The following is a 19,582-nucleotide window of genomic DNA, read 5'->3' as shown; positions in this document are numbered from 1 at the left end:
ACATTTTATATTTTCCTACAGAACAAGTACAAGGAGAAGTATACCAACCACATGAAAGGGCACTATGAAGGCTCTGAGATGGACAAGAATGCTGTACACGCTATGAACGTCAGAAAGCTGGCAAGCAATGTAAGACTTTCTTTGTTTTTACTCTGAACTAATACACTACATGAGCAAAAGTATGTGGACACCTGCTTGTCGAACATCTCATTCTAAAATCATGGGCATTAATATGAAGTTGGTCCCCCCTTTCCTACTATAACAGCCTACACGCTTCTGGGAAGGCTTTCCACTGGATGTTGGAACATTACTGCAGAGACTTACTTCCATTTAGCCACAAGAGCATTAGTGAGCTCGGGCACTGGAAAAGTTAAGGTAGATGTACAATTTTAAAAACATTACAATACATTCATTTCAGAATTCACAACACACCAAGTGTGTGCCCTCAGGCCCCTACTCCACAAGCACATATCTACAATACAAAATCGATGTGTACTTGTGTATATATATATGTATGTTATCGTGTGTGTATGCATGTTTCTGTGCCTATGTTTGTGTTGCTTTACACTGTTTCATAAGGTGTATTTTTATCTGTTTTTAAAATCTGATTCGACTGCTTGCATCAGTTACCTGATGTGGAATAGAGTTCCATGTACTCATAGCTCTATGTAGTACTGTGTGCCTCCCATAGTCTGTTCTGGAGTTGGGGACTGTGAAGAGACCTCTGGTGGCATGTCTTGTGGGGTATGCATGGGTGTTTGAGCTGTGTGCTAGTATTTTAAACAGAGCTCGGTTCTTTCAACATGTCAATCCCTCTCATAAATACAAGTAGTGATGAAGTTAATCTCTCCTCTACTTTGAGCCAGGAGAGATTGACATGCATATTATTAATGTTTGATCTCTGAGTACATCCAAGGGACAGCCGCGCTGCCCTGTTCTGAGCCTCTTTGTGGCACCTGACCACACGACTGAACAGTAGTCCAGGTGTGACAAAACTAGGGCCTGTAGGACCTGCCTTGTTGATAGTGCTGTTAAGAAGGCAGAGCAGTGCTTTATTATGGACAGACTTCTGCCCATTTTAGCTACTGTTGTATCAATAGGTTTTGACCATGACCGTTTATAATCCAGGGTTACTCCAAGCAGTTTAGTCACCTCAACTTGATCAATTTCCACATTACTTATTAGAAGATTTAGTTGATGTTTAGGGTTGAGGGAATGATGCCAACTGTAAAGGTCGGGGCTCTGTGTTGGCCAGTAAAGGTCAGGCTCTGTGTATGCCGGTCAAGTTCTTCCACACCAATCTCAACAAACCATTTTTGTACGGACCTCTCTTTGTGCATGGGGGCATTGTCATGCTGAAAAAGGAAAGGGCCTCCCCCAAAGTTGGAAGCACAGAATCGTCTAGAATGTCGTTGTATGCTGTAGTGTTAAGATTTCCCTTCACTTGAACTAAGGGGCCTAGCCCGAACCATGAAAATTAGCCCCAGACATTTATTCATCCTCCACCAAACTTTACAGTTGGCACTATGCATTCTGGCAGGTAGCGTTCTCCTGGCATCCGCCAAACCCAGATTTGTCCGCCAGACTGTCAGATGGTGAAGCATGATTCATCACTCTAGAAAACACGTTTACCTTAGTAATTAAGTTACTTAATAATATATTCTTTGTATCAATAACTGTAGCATGTGGTATCTATTTAAACAGTCTACCATGTATTAAAACAGTCTTTAAAAAATATTTTTATCCAGTGCCTTCAGAAAGTATTCATACCCCTTGACTTATTCCACATTGTTGTGTTACAGCCTGAATTCAAAATGGATTAAATCGATTTTTTCTCACCCATCTACACACAATACTACATATTGACAAAGTGAAAACATTCTTCCAAATGTATTGAAAATGAAATACAGAAATATCTAATTTACATAACTGAGTAAATACTTTGTCGAAGCACATTTGGTGTCTTTTTGGGTAAGCCTATAAGAGCTTTGCACACCTGGATTGTACAATATTTGCCGATTATTCTTTTTAAAATTCTTCAAGCTCTGCAAAGTTGATTGTTGACCATTGCTAGACTGACATTTTCAGGTCTTGCCATAGATTTTCAAGCCACTTAAATGAAAACTGTAACTATGCCACTCAGGAACATTCAGTGTTGTCTTGGTAAGCAACTCTAGTGTAGATTTGGCTTTGTGTTTTAGGTTATTGTCCTGCTGAAAGGTGAATTTTTCTTCTCGTGTCTGTTGGGAAGCACACAACCAGGTTTTCCTCTAGGATTTGGTCTGTGTTTATAAGCTGTATTCCGTTTCTTTTTAAACCCCCCCCCCCCAAATCCCTAGTCCTTCCCGATGACAAGCATACCCATAACTTGATGAACCAGGCACCATGCTTGAAAATATTAAGAGTGGTACTCAGTGATGTGTTGTGTTGGATTTGCCCTGCACATAACGCTTTGTATTCAGGACAAAAAAGTTAATTTCTTTGACAGATTTTTTGCAGTAATACTTAAGTGCCTTGTTGCAAACAGGATGCATGTTTTGGGATATTTTTTATTCTGTACAGTCTTCCTTCTTTTCACTCTGTCATTTAGGTTAATATTGTGGAGTAACTACAATGATGTTTATCCCTTCTCAGTTTTCTCCAATCACAGCAATTCAACTCTATTGCTGTTTTAAAATCAGTACGGGCATCATGGTGAAATCCCTGAGCAGTTATCTTCCTCTCTGGCAACTGAGTTAGGAAGGAAAGCCTGTGTCTTTGTAGTGACTGGGTGTATTGATACACCATACAAAGCCTAATTAATAACTTCACCATGCTCAAAGGCATATTCAGTGTATTTTTATCTCACATATCTATCAATCGGTGCCCTTCTTTGCGAAGCATTGAATAACCATCCTGGTCTTTGTGCTTGAATCTGTGCTTGAAATTCACTATTCGATTGAGGGACCTTAAATATGATTGTATATGTGGGGTATGGAGATGGGGAAGTCATAAAAAAATAATGTTAACAACTATTGAATGATTCCATGCAACTGTTGCAAAAGTTTTCATACACTTAGGTTGGAGCCATTAAAACTAATTTTTCAACCACTCCACACATTTCCTCACTTGTTCAAACTATAGTTTGGCAATTGTTTACAGACAGATTATTTCACCTATAATTCACTGTATCACAATTCCAGTAGGTCAAAAGTTTACATACACTAAGTTGACTGTGCCTTGAAACAGCTTGGAAAATTCCAGAAAATGATGTAATGACTTTAGAAGCTTCCGATAGGCTTATTGACATCATTTGAGTCAATTGGAGATGTACCTGTGGATGTGTTTCAAGGCCTACCTTCAAACTCAGTGCCTCTTTTCTTGACAATCATGGGAAAATCAAAAGAAATCAGCCAAGACCTCAGAAAATGTTTTGTAGAACTCCACAAGTCTGGTTCATCATTGGGAGCAATTTCCAAACACCTGAAGGTACCAGGTTCATCTGTACAAACAAAAGTATGCAAGTATAAACACCATGGGACCACGCAGCCGTCATACCGCTCAGGAAGGAGACGTGTTCTATCTCCTAGAGATGAACATACTTTGCTGCGAAAAGTGCAAATCAATCCCAGAACAACAGCAAAGGACCTTATGAAGATGCTGAAGGAAACAGGTACAACAGTATCTCTATCCACAGTAAAACGAGTCCTATATCGACATAACCTGAAAGTTCACTCAGCAAGGAAGAAGCCACTGCTCCAAAACCGCCATAAAAAAACAGACTACGGTTTGTAACTGCACATGGGGACAAAGATCGTACTTTTTGGAGAAATGTCCTCTGGTCTGATGAAACAAAAACATAACTTTTTGGCCATAATGACCATTGTTGTTTGGAGGAAAAAGGGGGAGGCTTGCAAGCCGAATGGACAATGACCCCTAGCATTCTTCCAAAGTAGTTTAAATATGGCTTAAGGACAACAAAGTCAAGGTATTGGAGTGGCCATCACAAAGCCCTGACCTCAATCGTATAGAACATTTGTGGGAAGAACTGAAAAAGTGTGTGCGAGCAAGGAGGCCTACAAACCTGACTCAGTTACACCAGCTTTATCAGGAGGAATGGCCCAAAATTCACCCAACTTATTGTGGGAAGCTTGTGGAAGGCTACCCCAAACATTTGACTCAAGTTAAACAGTTTAAAGGTAATGCTACCAAATACTAATTGAGTGTATGTAAACGTCTGACCCACTGGGAATGTGATGAAAGAAATAAAAGCTAAAATAAATCTCTCTACTATTATTCTGACATTTCACATTCTTAAAATAAAAGTGGTGATCCTAACTGACCTAAGACAGGGAATTTTCTTTGTTACCGGCAGACCTCATCAGAGCGGTCAGATGTCATCAAAGAGCACAACAGGACACTGTACTGTCTACACTCAGTTTGTTGTTTACATTAAAACATTTTCATTAAGTCGATTTTAATCAGAACTAAAGTTTTGTTACTAAGGATTCCACAACGCAGTTAGCCTTTACGGCTGGGACTGCAAGTTTGTGCTCCTTTTTTTTGCGTGGATTCCGCGAGTGCTAGCTGGCTGTACTACAGACACCTGTCGTCGTCGTGGGAAAGACTCATTGTTATCTTTTCGTAAAACAACTGGTTGCAGTAAAGAGACAATCTGGATACTAAGGAGATCCTGAGGGAATCGACAAGTACCAACAGCTTTACGCTATGGAGGAACAACATACTCCTTCATGGAAAGATCCGACCGCCTCACAAAATAACTTTAACCCGACAAAAAAAGAAAAACAGATGAATCTACAGACACGGACGATTTACTTACCATTGAGGTGGAGACTAGTGCTCTGGCTGGAATCCATGCAACAATAGAAAAGTTGTGTGAAGAGGTAGCAGGGCTGAGGGGGAGTTTGGAGTTCGGAGTTCAGCCAGAGTGAAATTCTCAAGCTCCAAAGAGAAAACAAGACACTCACAGCCAAGGTAAAAATACACGATTCCAACATGGATTGTCTACTCAGGGAAAACAGGGTGATGAAGGAGTCGTTACTAGACATACAAAGTCGTAGCATGTGTGAAAATATTTTTTTTCTGTTATTCCTGAGGACGCATCCAATAATCCAGAGGGAGCGATCAGAGAATTCATGCAATCCGCCTTGAAACTTCTTCTAGAGACTGTAAGGTGGCTTTCCATCGAGTACACAGACTTGGAATGACAAGACCAAGGGTTCCCGACCGATTATCGCAAAATTTGAACACTACCAACAAAAGGAGCTGATCAAAAGCAGAGGAAGGGAGCTTAAAGGGACCAAATTCGGTCTCATTGACCAATTTCCAAAGGAGATAAACAAACCTCGTAAGAGACTGTATCCGGTACAAAGACAACAAAGTAAGGATGGTAGGCGTGCCTTTATCATTGTGGACAAACTCTTTATAGATGGACAGCTATTCCGAGACAGCTCCATAACACCGTGGCTGTACTCAATTCTACAGGGACTTCAGGTTATGAAAAAAAAGAAGGTATGGGAACTGTTTAAAATATCTGAACATTATGAAGTGGACATGAACACACACGTACTCAACTACATGCTTGCTTACACATAGACTTACACACACACACACCTGATCTCGCTCTTCTCTCACTCTCTCTTTCTCTCCTCTTCTCTCCCTCTCTCTCTATTGTCGAGAACTGTTTTATAATTTAATGTGTTTATTGTTTGTCTATCTTTTTTTATGTATTTGTCCACAAGTTTATATATGTTTACAACAAGCAAGGGGAAGATATCAAAATATGGGCATTGGGGAATAATAACATATTGTACGGAATACATTTGTACTGTAGTGAAGCCGTCTCTAGAGTCTCTTTCATGATCATGTGAAACGTCAATTGCTATGGAAATGCTGGGATGTGTTTTTCAATTATGTTAAAGGTAATTATGATGCAACTATGATGGCGATACGATATGAATTACAATTATGAATATTGAGGCTATACGCACTACATGTTACACAAACAGACACTCAAACATGCAAATTGGCAGAGTTATTATTTATTTGGACATCACACATTATAGTCTTACTCTTATACAGACATCGTACACACTCATTATATCATATCCAATATCATACACATCAACCTACTCAGATTTGTTACACACAGAATTTGTCTACATTTTCTAACATTTGTGGCATTGGCTTACAGGCAAACAGGCAAGGGAATTTAAAAAATATTGCTAGGAATTATTGAATTCTAAATATCAGACATTTGAAAGCTCTAGTTTTGACCTTCATAATACCTCTGATGGCAATGACTTTACAAGCACTAATTATGGTCAAATTAACCTGAGAATAGTATCTAGTTATGGTAAGGGGTGAAATAAGTATAGCTAGTTATAATTGTAAAGGTTTTGCAGATTATAAAAAAAGAAGATCAGTCTTTACATGGCTAAAAGAAAAGGAATATAACATATACTGTTTACAGGAAACTCACTCTACATCCTTAGATTAAGTTGCGTGGAAAAAGGAATGGGGTGGTGAAATATTTTTTTTAATGGACAAAGGAACTCAAAGGGTGTGATGATATTAATGAACAAAAATGTCGATCTGAATGTGCAAATAATCAGGAATGATTCGCAAGGATGGTGGATCCTTTTGAATATGAAAGTGGAAGAAAAAGAGATTTGGCTCATTAATCTATATGGTCCAAATCAGGATGATCCACACTTCTTCGAAAACATTTATACCAATTTATTGAACTTACAGGCAACAGATGATCTAATCATTATGGTAGGAGACTATAACAGAGTGTTAAGTACCTCAATGGACCGTAAAGGTAATCACTCTACAAACTATCATCACCATCCCCTTAAGGAAATCACAAATATTATGGACACATTAGAAATAGTGGATATTTGGAGACTAAAAAACCCTGACCTAGTGAGATATATATGGAGAAGACTTAATCAAGCTAGTCATCTTGACTACTTTCTTGTCTCTTTCTCTTTTGCATCAAAGGTTAAAAAAGTTTTAATAGGAGACAGAATGCGATCGGATCATCATCTAATTGGCCTTCACATAACTCTTATAGATTTTCTACGTGGACAGGATTTTAATTAAAGTTTACTAGAGGACAACTTATATTTAACTGAGACAAAATAATTTATAACTTAATTTGTCCAGTATAATATAGGTTCAGCAAATCCCCTTATTGTTTGGGATACCTTTAAATGTACCTTCAGGGGTCATTCAATTCAATATTCATAAAAAAAATAAAAAAAAGTTTCTGGCTAAAGAATCAAGACTAACAAGGGAAATCCATCAACCATACTACAGAGATACAAAATAAGTTAGAGGAAAAACAAAAAGAAGTTGAGGAACTTATTCAAGAACGATCTAATGTAATCTATTACAAAAATAAAGCAAACTGGATGGAATATGGAGAAAAATGCACAAGATTCTTCCTGAATCTCCAATACAGGAACGCTAACAAAAATAATTTGCAGAAACTCATTACTGAAGACGAAGTCATCTATTATTCTCCGAATTATATTTTAAAAGAGGAAGCTAATTATTTTAGACAGATGTTCTCTTTCCGTCTCATCCTCTCCCACTGAATGAAGATTACGGTAAGGAATTCTTTCCAAATAATATACAAAAATGGAAAATTAACAAATGTACAGAAAGATCAGTGCGAAGGTCAAATTACAGAGGAAGAACTTTGCGGCTATTAAATACTTTCAGTCTGGAAAAACCCCAGGGCTTGATGGCATACCGGTAGAGGTACATCAATAATATTTTGATATATTAAAAGATCCATTATTAGACTGTTTTAACTACTCCGATAGAAATGGTAGTCTGTCAGGTATCTTATTTCTCTATTATTAAAACAAGACCCAGATGGCAAATATAAAGACCCAGTCTATCTAAAAAAAACTGGAGGCCCCTTACACTTCAATGTTGTGATGCAAAAATACTAGCAAAATGCATAGCACTCAGAATTAAAAGGGTTTTTACCAGGTATTGTTCATCCTGATCAGACAGGTTTTTTTACATGGACAATACATTGGAGATAATATACGACAAGTACTAGAAATAATAGAACATCATGAAACATATAAGAAGCCAGGAATGGTATTTATAGCGGATTTTGAAAAGGCATTTGATAAAGTAAGACTGGACTTTATTTATAAATGCCTGGATTTTTTTCAATTTCGGTAATTCTCTTATAAAATGGGTAAAAAATTATGTATAGCAACCCCAGGTGTAAAATAGTAAATAACGGCTACTTCTCAGAGAGTTTTGAATTGTCAAGAGGAGTTAAAAAAGGGTGTCCGCTGTCACCATATCTATTCGTTATGGCCATGGAAATGCTAGCTATTAAAATCAGATCCAATAACAACAGAGGATTAGAAATCCAAGGCTTAAAAACAAAGGTGTCCATGTATGCTGATGACTCAAGTTTTATGTTAAGTCCGCAAGCTAGATCCCTGCAATGTCTCATTAAAGATATAGATAACTTTTATGTACTCTCTGGACTGAAACCTAATTATGATAAGTGTACAATATTACGTATTGGATCCTTAAAAAATAAAACTTCTACATTACCTTGCAGTTTACCTATAAAATGGGCTGATGGTGAAGTAGACATACTCTGTATTCATATCACAAAATATATAAATAAGCTCTCCACAATGAATTTCAATAGAAAACTTGTAAAAATAGACAAGATCCTGCAACCAGAGAGGTAAATATCTCTGGTCTATTTATGGAAAAATTACCCTGATTAACTCCCTAGTCATATCTCAGTTTACTCACTTACTTATGGCGCTGCCTACTCCTGATGATTCGTTTTTCAAATCATACGAGCAAAAAATATTTAGCTTTATCTGGGATGCTAAACCAGACAAGATAAAACGAGCCTATCTATATAATGAATATGAATTGGGTAGGTTGAGATTATTAAATATGAAAGCACTAAACCTCTCTCTAAAAGCTTCACTTATTCAAAAGTTTTATTTGAACCCTAAATGGTTCTCAAATAGATTAATAAGAAAAGCTCATCCATTGTTCAAAAATGTTAAATTATACTTTTTTCAAAGTATCTGTCTTTTTCAAACAGGCATTGCAGAGCTGGCTACAATTTCAATTTCACCCCCCTGAAAAGATAGAACAAATATTACAACAAATATTATGGCTGAACTCAAATGTGCTGGTTGATAAAATACCTGTATTTATGGGAAAGATGTTTGAAAAGGGTATTTTGTTCTTGAATGATATTGTAAATTGTAATGGTAGAGTTATGTTCTTCATGGAGTTATCAGAATTGTATGGGAAGGTCTGCTCAATCCAAGAGTACAACCAATTGATTACAGCATTGCCCCAAAACTGGAGGAGGCAGGTGGCAGCGGGAGGTGGTAGTGAACTGGTCTGTCTGCCCAATATAAATGATCAATACTTTCTGAGGAATAAAAATAGCATAAATAGGAAAGTATACCAGTTTCATTTGAGGACCAGGATGTTGACAACTGTGCCAAACAGATTGCAAAATAGTTGGGAAGAGATTTTTGATGTACCAATTCCATGGTACAGGGTGTATGAGTTGATATATAAAACAATGCAAGATTCAAGACTTTGTGCTTTTCAGCTAAAATTATTATATAGAATTCTTGCCACCAACAAAATGTTGAATATTTGGGGCATAAAACCATCGAAGCTCTGCAGATTTTGTTGTGAGGATACAGAATCAATAGACCATTTATTTTGGTATTGCCCTCAGGTAGCCTGTTTCTGGTCTCAGGTTCAGGAATGGCTGAAAATGCATAGCATTGATCTAAAATTGACCCAATAAATAGTACTGTTAGGAGATCTGGAGAGACCGGGTCAGTCAATGACTAATATACTAATACTCTTAGTAAAAGTATTTATCTTCAACATGCAATCTGTAGATTCTATTCGATTAGATAGGTTGAAATTGTACGTTAAACATTATAGCATAGTTGAAAGATATGTTGCGTAGAAACAGGAAGTGGGTGGCCAGCAGAGATAGATGGGATGGGCTGAGGGAAGCTGAGGGTTGGTATGTAGAATTGGAGACAAGTGGGAGTGGAGTTGCTGTGTGAGAGAGAGAATGATGGTCAAAAGATAAAGGGAAAAAAGTCCAAATAAAACATAATAAAATAACATTTGAATGACACTGAGTGGCAGTGTTTTTACAACTAATGCCGGTTTGCCTGAGGCTGATGCCGTGCAGATGTTCTTTGTTTTAAATGTATTATTTTGTATATATTTTTTTGCGTTGTTGTTTGCTGTTTTCTTCTGTCTTTTCTTTTTTCTCTTTAGTTCATTATCTTGGTTGTTGGTGCATTGGGGGGGTTCTTGATGGTGGGGAATGGAATTAATTGTAATTTTTTTTCTTCGGGGGGGGACTGTGGGAGGGGTCTTGAATGGTTGAGGGACAGCTATTGGGGAACTGTGAGGGGATCTTGGAGGGTTCGGGTTTCACAACATTGTGATCATGAAAAAGGAAACTATGACATATATTTTATATCACTATCATACACACGCACCCTCACACATAAGGATAGCTCTGTTGCAGAAAGACTGATACATGTTTGATAGTGCCTTGATGCTGTATTGTTTGTCCTTCATGTTCTAATACTTTAATGTTACCCCTTGCTTGTGTTTTTTGTATAAATAAAAAATAAAAAAAGCCGGAATTTTTACCAGGATTAAATGTCAGGAATTGTGAAAAACTTAGTTCAAATGTATTTGGCTAAGGTGTATGTAAACTTCCGACTTCAACTGTATGTGATTTGTCAAGCACATTTGTACTCCTTAACTTTTTTAGGTGTTGCCATAACAAACGGGTTGAATACTTGTCCACCTTCAAGCTTTAAATTTGTATTAATTTAAAAAATGTTCCACAAACAAAATTCCACTTCGATGTTATGGGGTATTGTGTGTAGATCAGTGACACAAAATCTCAATTCAATCAATCCATTTTAAATGCAGGCTGTAACAAAAATTGTTTTAAAGGGTTGTGAATATTTTCTGAAGGCACTATATACTCCATTTAGCAGACGCCTTTATCCAAAGTGACTTACAGTAGTGTATGTGTGACCAGATAGACATTAGCTACACTATGCCACCCATTAGTTTAGACAGGAGCAAAAGGTAGCTCCAAACTAAGGCTCCTAACACAGGCCTATCAAATAAATGATAGAAGTACACCAGAATACAAAAATAGCTTTTATTTAGAAAAATAGGATTCTGTTGTTGAGCAATACTAAGGTTTCTTGTAAAAAAGATACATTGTTTCTTTAAGACCAACTCTACCACAATTGCAACTGTATTACAAGGATAAGTCATTGATTAGGTTAGAATAGAAATTGTTAGGATGTACTCAATAGTCATTTGAAACTGTCACCAAATACACATGCGTGTTTACGCAATAAGTCTCACTTTTAGGTTATCAAAAAGCAGGTTCACTCAATAAGTTCTACAATTATCCTGGCACTGCACTGCAACACCGTGGGAAGTGGCTCTAATTCTTAGTTTAGGATCGTCGTTCCACGAATAGAGTGCCTTCTATGTCTCTCAGGAATTATGCGTATACATTTTGATGAAACACTTAATCTAACAGTTGGATCACATACATATGTTCCCCTTACTAAACATAACATAACATATACAATTCCAATAGCAGTTTTTTATTTATTAAATTAAGTTGTTTTCTCTGAAAATCCCCCTTTTGGAATGTCCCTCGTTTATAAAATGTTTTCTAAATTTGAGCTAGAAAAGCATGTTTGTTATGAAGTTGAACATGTGATCTTTTTAACAGAATGTTAAAATTGCGCGAAATATAGTTATTTTTTTTACAAAATTACACTGCCCAAAAGGCACTCTAATCGTGGAATGACACATTAACAAAGAAGAAACAGAGGTTGGATAAGCAATTACAATTAGTGCATCCTTAGAGTCACATCAGTTTCACCAAGAACCACCTAGAGCGGTCTGCTTTAGCTTCACCATGATGTTCAACCTTATTCAAACAAAGCAGGCACATTAATATGACCCAAGGCAAAGGAGTCTCTCCAAGTGCCTGATTAGAATTCACTTTATACAGGGAAGTCAGGAATTTAATCAGAACCTTTTAAGGTTGACCATCTGAGGCCCTACCTGTTACACATGTACACATTTTCATGTGGGTGGCCCCAGTGCGAATAGAACCCATGATCCTGAAGTTGCAAGTGCCATACTCTACCAACTAAGCCTCACAGGACTGAGCCACACAGGTTCTTTCTTAATGAATCTTTTTCATGGTGTTGTTTATTTTATTGGTAAATGTGGCACATATAATGCCTATCAGCCATCAGTACTCACATCTATGTGTTCTGTCTTATGCATGCCTGTGTGTCTGTATTGGTACTGCTGGGGATCAATAACGTTAATTGAAATGTTTCTGTGACCTGCAGATTGCCTACAAGCAGGACTATGAGCAGGAGAAAACTGACCATGTGGAATACAACTACCCAGCCACCATCACACCAGGCTACCAGAGTCAGAGGAAACTGGATCCACTCAAGGACGTGAGTTTCCCCTTCCCCTTCGCCTCATAAGTTTAACATGGCTCTCATACTGGACATAGTAACCAAAACCAGTAAACAGGGTGCTTTCGCAGATAGAAAAACCCAAAGGGTTCCTCTTGAGGACTGTATAATTCAAAAGTGGGCTATTTTAAAGAGGCCAACTTAAGGGGGTCTAGTAACTGGGTAAACCATTTTAAATGTGGATCATCCATTAATCTAGACTAATATATAGAGGCATTTATACAATTTTCAAAACATTACAATACTTTACAACAGATTTCACAACACATTAAGTGTGTTCCCTCAGGCCCCTACTCTACTACCACATATCTAATACACAAATCCATGTGTACATGTGTGTATAGTGCATATGTTATCTTGTGTGTGTGTATGCATGTCTCTGGGCCTATGTTTGTGTTGCTTCACAGTCCCGCTGTTCCATAAGGTGTATTTTTATAATTTAAAAAAATCTAATATTACTACTTGCAAGAGTTACTTGATGTGGAATAGAGTTCCTTGTACTCATGGCTCTATGTAGTACTGTATTATGGACAGACTTCTCCCCATCATAGCTACTGTTGTATCAATATATTTTTACCATGACAGTTTAGTCACCTCAACTTTCTCAATTTCCACATGATTTATTACAAGATTTAGTTGAGGTTTAGGGATTAGTGAATCATTTGTCCCTAATACAATGCTTTTTGTTTTGAAATATTAAGGACCCCTTTGCATTTTATCAGGCACAATTGCTAACTTTCATAAAGTGCTGCCCCTGCCCTGAACTTGTTTGTCAACTGTGTGCGTAAGTCTCACACCTAACACAGCCCACATTCTATGGTTTTGGGGGCCATTATCTTTACCACAGGATTCAAATAACTCAGGGGTAGAAAGAAATATGTTCAGAGGCAGCACTACAGATGTCTTTACATACTGTATATTTCTACCCTGATACATGAATCATTTATTGCATCTCTCATCTTCCCATGTAGAAGAACTACAGACAGCACATTGACCAAGTCAAGTACAGCTCGGTGACAGATACCCCTGACATCGTCCAAGCCAGGATCAACGCTCAACAACTCAGCAATGTAAGTGCTTCTTGATGCCTTTTGTTGTGGGGGAGGGGGGTGAGACACTATTGCATGTTCAACATTTATTAATAAATGTCCTTCTGACACGTTTCACCGTTAAATCATTCAGCTATTTGTCTAACCTTACCTGACCCAATGCTGAACTGTGCAGTGATGTGAGTGCATACACACCACAAGCTAATAAACACACACACACACACACATACGCTAATAAGTAATACTACAATATACCACTTTATTTCATCTTTATTTTAACAGGGAGTCCCATTGAGAACAAGGTTTCTTTCACAAGGGAGCTCTGCATACACACAATTTACAAATTACTATAGAATACAAATATACAACATTACAAACACACTCAAGAAAAACAATCACATTCCTCAGCAAAGAGGTCCCCAATCAATATTTTGAACTACCTGAGTGGGACCAGTACATCCAGTTGTTGGGAACTTTGGGAACATGGGATGCTAAGAAACTAAAAGCTGATTTACCTAACTTTGGGGGGACCGAAGGGATTTCCAGAGTTAGCCATCCCTGAGACTAGGTATGGTACCATACATCTAAAGGTTATTAATGATGTTAGGTACGGTGGGAGTTTTTATAAAAGAGACTTATAAATAAAAAGAGAAATGAATCATCCTACTTAACTTTAAAGGGCCTGCCTACTTTCTGGTAAATAATGCATTGATGTGCACTGAAGCTGTGGCCGTAATAAAATGAAGTGTCCAATCTACATATGTTTAAATCAAATGTTCCATTAGCGGGAAAACACCATTCTCAAAAGTGAAAATTCCCCAAACTTGAAACTCACGTGCTGCGTATGTATGCCAGTTAGGCTCTACACCCTTTGTAAAGCGGATTCATGTGCTTAATTTCAAGAAGTTATTTTGCCACTTTAAATCTGTTGGCTAGGCTACATGAGGTGTGCGACTTTTTGAAAAAGATGTTAAAAAATTGTCACCCACCAGACTATAATTGTTTCGGTCTTGTCTTGACAAATACTAAATAATATATGTGTGAAATTTGTTTAGATTTAGAATGGACCATTATCATGCACCTGTCTCGAAACAGGGTCAGGGGGAAAATACATGTCATCTATGCACTTAAATAGTGAATGGAGGAACGCTTTCACCGTGGTTCATTCTCATGCCAGCCAGGTAGGCTATGCTCCTGTTGTAAAGATAATCAATGTGCTTAATATTAGGATAGTTGAGAAATAAATATAGTAGTCCTAGCCTATACAAACTGATGGGATCCTCCTCTTTTTAATAGAGGCCACCACTTTGTTTTCTCAAGCAATTGCATAGCCTATACAAATGTTGCGCAACACGAGCTCATGGGCTCTCATGAAGTGTTTGAGTAGATTTTCGATAACATTTTCATTGTCAGAGTGATTAGTGGGACAATAGAGTGCTGAGTACCAGGCAGTTATCAAGTTTACTAGGCTACTATTGACCATCAGCAGCATCAGAGCTTGGAGAAGCCTAATTAGTGACTAAAGGTCATGTGAAATGTGGTGGTAATATGGGCACCATAACAGCCCTACTTGTAGGTTACAATTTTTTACAGACAAACCAATATTGTTAATGTATATAGTAAAAAGTACTGGAACCAAAACCAACCTATGCGGAACCCCTTTCATAATATCAAGGAAACCTGACTCGATATCTCTGATTCCCCCATGTAGGTTAACTACAGACAACACATTGACCAAGTCAAGTACAGCTCGGTGACAGATACCCCTCAAATCGTCCAGGCCAGGATCAACGCTCAACAACTCAGCAATGCAAGTAGAGCCAAAGATACACATATACACTATCTTTCTATCACGCCACGGTCTATACCAAACATTACACTCTATACAGTACATACAAACAACATAGCTTTCGCTCTGCATTTGCATATACAGTGCATTTGGAAAGTATTCAGACCCCTTGACTTTTTCCACATTTTGTTACGTTTACAGCCTTATTCCAAAATTAATTAAATATTTTTTGATTCTCATTAAACTACACACAATTGCCCATAATGACAAAGCAAAAACAGGTTGACATTTTTGCAAAGTTATTCAAAATAAAAACATAAATACCTTATTTGCGTAAGTATTCAGACCCTTTGCTATGAGACTCGAAATAGAGCTCAGGTGCATCCTGTTTCCATTGATCATCCTTGAGATGTTTCTCAACTTGATTGGAGTCCACCTGTGGTGAATTCAATTGATTGGACATGATTTGGAAAGGGACACACCTGTCTATGTAAGGTCCCACAGTTGACAGTGCATGTTAGAGCAAAAACCAAGCCATGAGGTTGAAGGAATTGTCCGTCGAGCCCCGAGACAGGATTGTATCAAGGAACAGATATGGGGAAAGGTACCAAAACATTTATGCAGCATTGAAGGTCTTCAAAAACACAGTGGCCTCCATCATTCATAAATGGAAGAAGTTTGGAACCACCAAGACTCTTCCTAGAGCTGGCCGCCCAGTCAAACTGAGCAATCAGGGGAGAAAGGCCTTGGTCAGGCAGGTGACCATGAACCCGATGGTCACTCTGATAGAGCTCTAGAGTTCCTCTGTGGAGATGGGAGAACCTTCCAGAAGGACAACTATCTATGCAGCCCATCACCAATCAGGCCTTTATGGTAGAGTAACCAGGCGGAAGCCACTCTTCAGTAAAAGGAACATGACAGCCCGCTTGGTGTTTGCCAAAAGGCACCTAAAGGATCCGGACCATGAGAAACAAGATTCTCTGGTCTGATGAAACTAAGATTGAACTCTTTGACCTGATTCGAAGGCGTCACGTCTGGAGGAAACCTGACACCATCCCTACGGTAAAGCATGGTGGTGGCAGCATCATACTGTGGGGATGTTTTTCAGCGGCAGGGACTGGGATACTAGTCAGGATCAAGTGAAAGATGAACGGTGAAAGTACTAAGAGAACCTTGATGAAAACCTGCTTTAGAGTGCTCAGGACCTCAGACCGGGGCAATGGTTCACCTTCCAACAGGACAACGACCCTAAGCACACAGCCAAGACAATGCAGGAGTGGCTTCGGGACAAGTCTCTGAATGTCCTTGAGTGGCTCAGCCAGAGCCCGAACTTGAACCCGATCAAACATCTCTGGAGGGACCTGAAAATTGCTCTCCATCCATCCAACGTGACAGAGCTTGAGAGGATCTGCAGAGAAGAATGGGATAAACTCCCCAAATACAGGTGTGCCAAGCTGTAGCGTCATACCTAAGAAGACTCGATGCTGTAATCATTGCTAAAGGTGCTTCGATGAAGTACTTGGTAAAGGGTTTTAATACTTATGTAAAATGTGATATTTCAGTAGATATTTTGTAAAAATTACAAAAAAAGAGTTTTTGTTTTGTCATTATAGGGTTACTGTGTGTAGATTGATGAGGGAAAAAAAACATTTTTAGAATAAGGCTATAATGTAATAACATGTGGAAAAGGTCAAGGGGTGTGAATATGTTCAGAATGCACTATATTCCGAAAGGGTTATACACATACCATATGAATAAGGGTTGCTGTAGTTTTTATTTATAGAAATTATTCCAGATAAAATACAAGGAGGACTGGGAGAAGACCAAGTCCAAAACATGTGACATCGGCCTGGACACGCTGACCGTCAAGGCTGCCAAAGCATCTCGGGACCTGGCCAGTGATGTAAGCATTCCCTTCCTGTAGCTGGTACTCACACAGAACAATCTTTTCTTATGTAATGAGAATGAGATATTAGTGGATAAGAATGAGGCTGATGTGATTTGGATGGTGGCCGTGTGTTACAGATTAAGTACAAAGAGTCCTTCATGAAAAATAAAGATAAGACAAGCAATGTCAGCGACTCCAAGACCCTGCACTCTCTTCAGACGTCCAAGATGACCAGTGAGGTAAGAATATGAAACACAATAAACATGCTGTTGCACCATATGTATTTGGACAGTGAAGCTAACATTTTTCATTTGAACCTATACTCCAGCAGTTTGGATTTGAGATGAAATGTTTCATATGATAATGATTATAGCTGCAAGCAGCAATGAAAGGGATACTGGCTTGTTCATTGTAGCTGGGGATTTTAACAAGGCTAATCTGAAAACAAGACTCCCTAAATTCTATCAGCATATCGATTGTGCAACCAGGGCTGGTAAAACCCTGGATCATTGTTATTCTAACTTCCGCGATGCATATAAGGCCCTCCCCCGCCCTCTTTTCGGAAAAGCTGACCACGACTCCATTTTGTTGTTTCCAGCCTACAGACAGAAACTAAAAACAGGAAGCTCCCGTGCTCAGGTCTGTACAACACTGGTCCGACCAATCTGATTCCACGCTTCAAGACTGCTTCGATCGCGTAGATTGGGATATGTTTCGCATTGCGTTCAACAACAACATTGACGAATACGCTGATTCGGTGAGCGAATTCATTAGAAAGTGCATTGGCGATGTCGTACCCATAGCAACTATTAAAACATTCCCAAACCAGAAACCGAGGATTGATGGCAGCATTCGCGCGAAACTGAAAGCGCAAACCACTGCTTTTAACCAGGGCAAGGTGACCGGAAACATGACAAACAGTGTAGCTATTCCCTCCGCAAGGCAATCAAACAAGCTAAGCGTCAGTATAGAGACAAAGTATAGTCGCAATTCAACAGCTGTGACACAATAGGTATGTGGCAGGGTCTACAGTCAATCACGGATTACAAAAAGAAAACCAGCCCCGTTGCGGACCAGGATGTCTTGCTTCCAGACAGACTAAATAACTTCTTTGCTCGCTTTGAGGACAATACAGTGCCACTGACACGGCCCGCTACCAAAACCTGCGGACTCTCCTTCACTGCAGCCGACGTGAGTAAAACATTGAAACGTGTTAACCCTCGCAAGGCTGCAGGCCCAGACGGCATCCCCAGCCGTGTCCTCAGAGCATGCACAGACCAGCTGCCTGGTGTGTTTACGGACATATTCAATCAATCCTTATCCCAGTCTGCTGTCCCCTCATGCTTCAAGAGGGCCACCATTGTTCCTGTTCCCAAGAAAGCTAAGGTAACTGAGCTAAACGACTACCGCCCCGTAGCACTCACTTCCGTCATCATGAAGTGCTTTGAGAGACTAGTCAAGGACCATATCACCTCCACCCTACCTGACACCCTAGACCCACTCCAATTTGCTTACCGCCCCAATAGGTCCACAGACGACGCAATCGCAACCATACTGCCCTAACTATCTGGACAATAGGAATACCTACGTGAGAATGCTGTTCATCGACTACAGCTCAGCATTTAACACCATAGTACCCTCCAAACTCGTCATCAAGCTCGAGATCCTGGGTCTCGACCCCGCCCTGTGCAACTGGGTACTGGACTTCCTGACGGGCCGCCCCCAGGTGGTGAGAGTAGGTAACAACATCTCCACACCGCTGATCCTCAACACTGGGGCTCCACAAGGGTGCGTTCTGAGCCCTCTCCTGTACTCCCTGTTCACCCACGACTGCGTGGCCATGCACGCCTCAAACTCAATCATCAAGTTTGCGGACGACACTACAGTAGTAGGTTGATTACCAACAACGACGAGACGGCCTACAGGGAGGAGGTGAGGGTCCTCGGAGTGTGGTGTCAGAAAAATGACCTCACACTCAACACCAACAAAACAAAGGAGATGACCGTGGACTTCAGGAAACAATAGAGGGAACACCCCCCTGTCCCATCGACGGGACAGTAGTGGAGAGGGAAGTAAGTTTTAAGTTCCTCGGCGTACACATCACGGACAAGCTGAATTGGTCCACCCACACAGACAGCGTGGTGAAGAAGGTGCAGCAGTGCCTCTTCAACCTCAGGAGGCTGAAGAAATTCGGCTTGTCACCAAAAGCACTCACAAACTTTTACAGATGCACAATCGAGAGCATCCTGTCGGGCCG

The 19,582-nt window shown here is 39.4% G+C and overlaps 1 protein-coding gene across 4 annotated transcripts in view; it reads left to right on the top strand.

Annotated features, from left to right (window-relative positions):
* LOC139376472 (nebulin-related anchoring protein) overlaps nucleotides 1–19,582 on the top strand; it is a 120,178-nt gene that overhangs the window by 20,634 nt on the left and 79,962 nt on the right. For all 4 annotated transcript variants that reach the window (XM_071119097.1, XM_071119098.1, XM_071119099.1 and 1 more), the window contains 6 exons: nucleotides 22–129; nucleotides 12,465–12,578; nucleotides 13,571–13,669; nucleotides 15,360–15,458; nucleotides 17,233–17,340; nucleotides 17,463–17,564. In XM_071119097.1, the coding sequence (XP_070975198.1) occupies nucleotides 22–129; nucleotides 12,465–12,578; nucleotides 13,571–13,669; nucleotides 15,360–15,458; nucleotides 17,233–17,340; nucleotides 17,463–17,564 (630 nt within the window). The remainder of the gene's footprint in view (nucleotides 1–21; nucleotides 130–12,464; nucleotides 12,579–13,570; nucleotides 13,670–15,359; nucleotides 15,459–17,232; nucleotides 17,341–17,462; nucleotides 17,565–19,582) is intronic.

This window comes from Oncorhynchus clarkii, chromosome 20 (genome assembly GCF_045791955.1).
Source record: "Oncorhynchus clarkii lewisi isolate Uvic-CL-2024 chromosome 20, UVic_Ocla_1.0, whole genome shotgun sequence".
NCBI classification, from domain to species: Eukaryota; Metazoa; Chordata; class Actinopteri; order Salmoniformes; family Salmonidae; genus Oncorhynchus; species Oncorhynchus clarkii.
The sequence above is the reverse complement of the archived record's forward strand: the minus strand, read 5'-3'. Positions and strand labels throughout refer to the sequence as shown.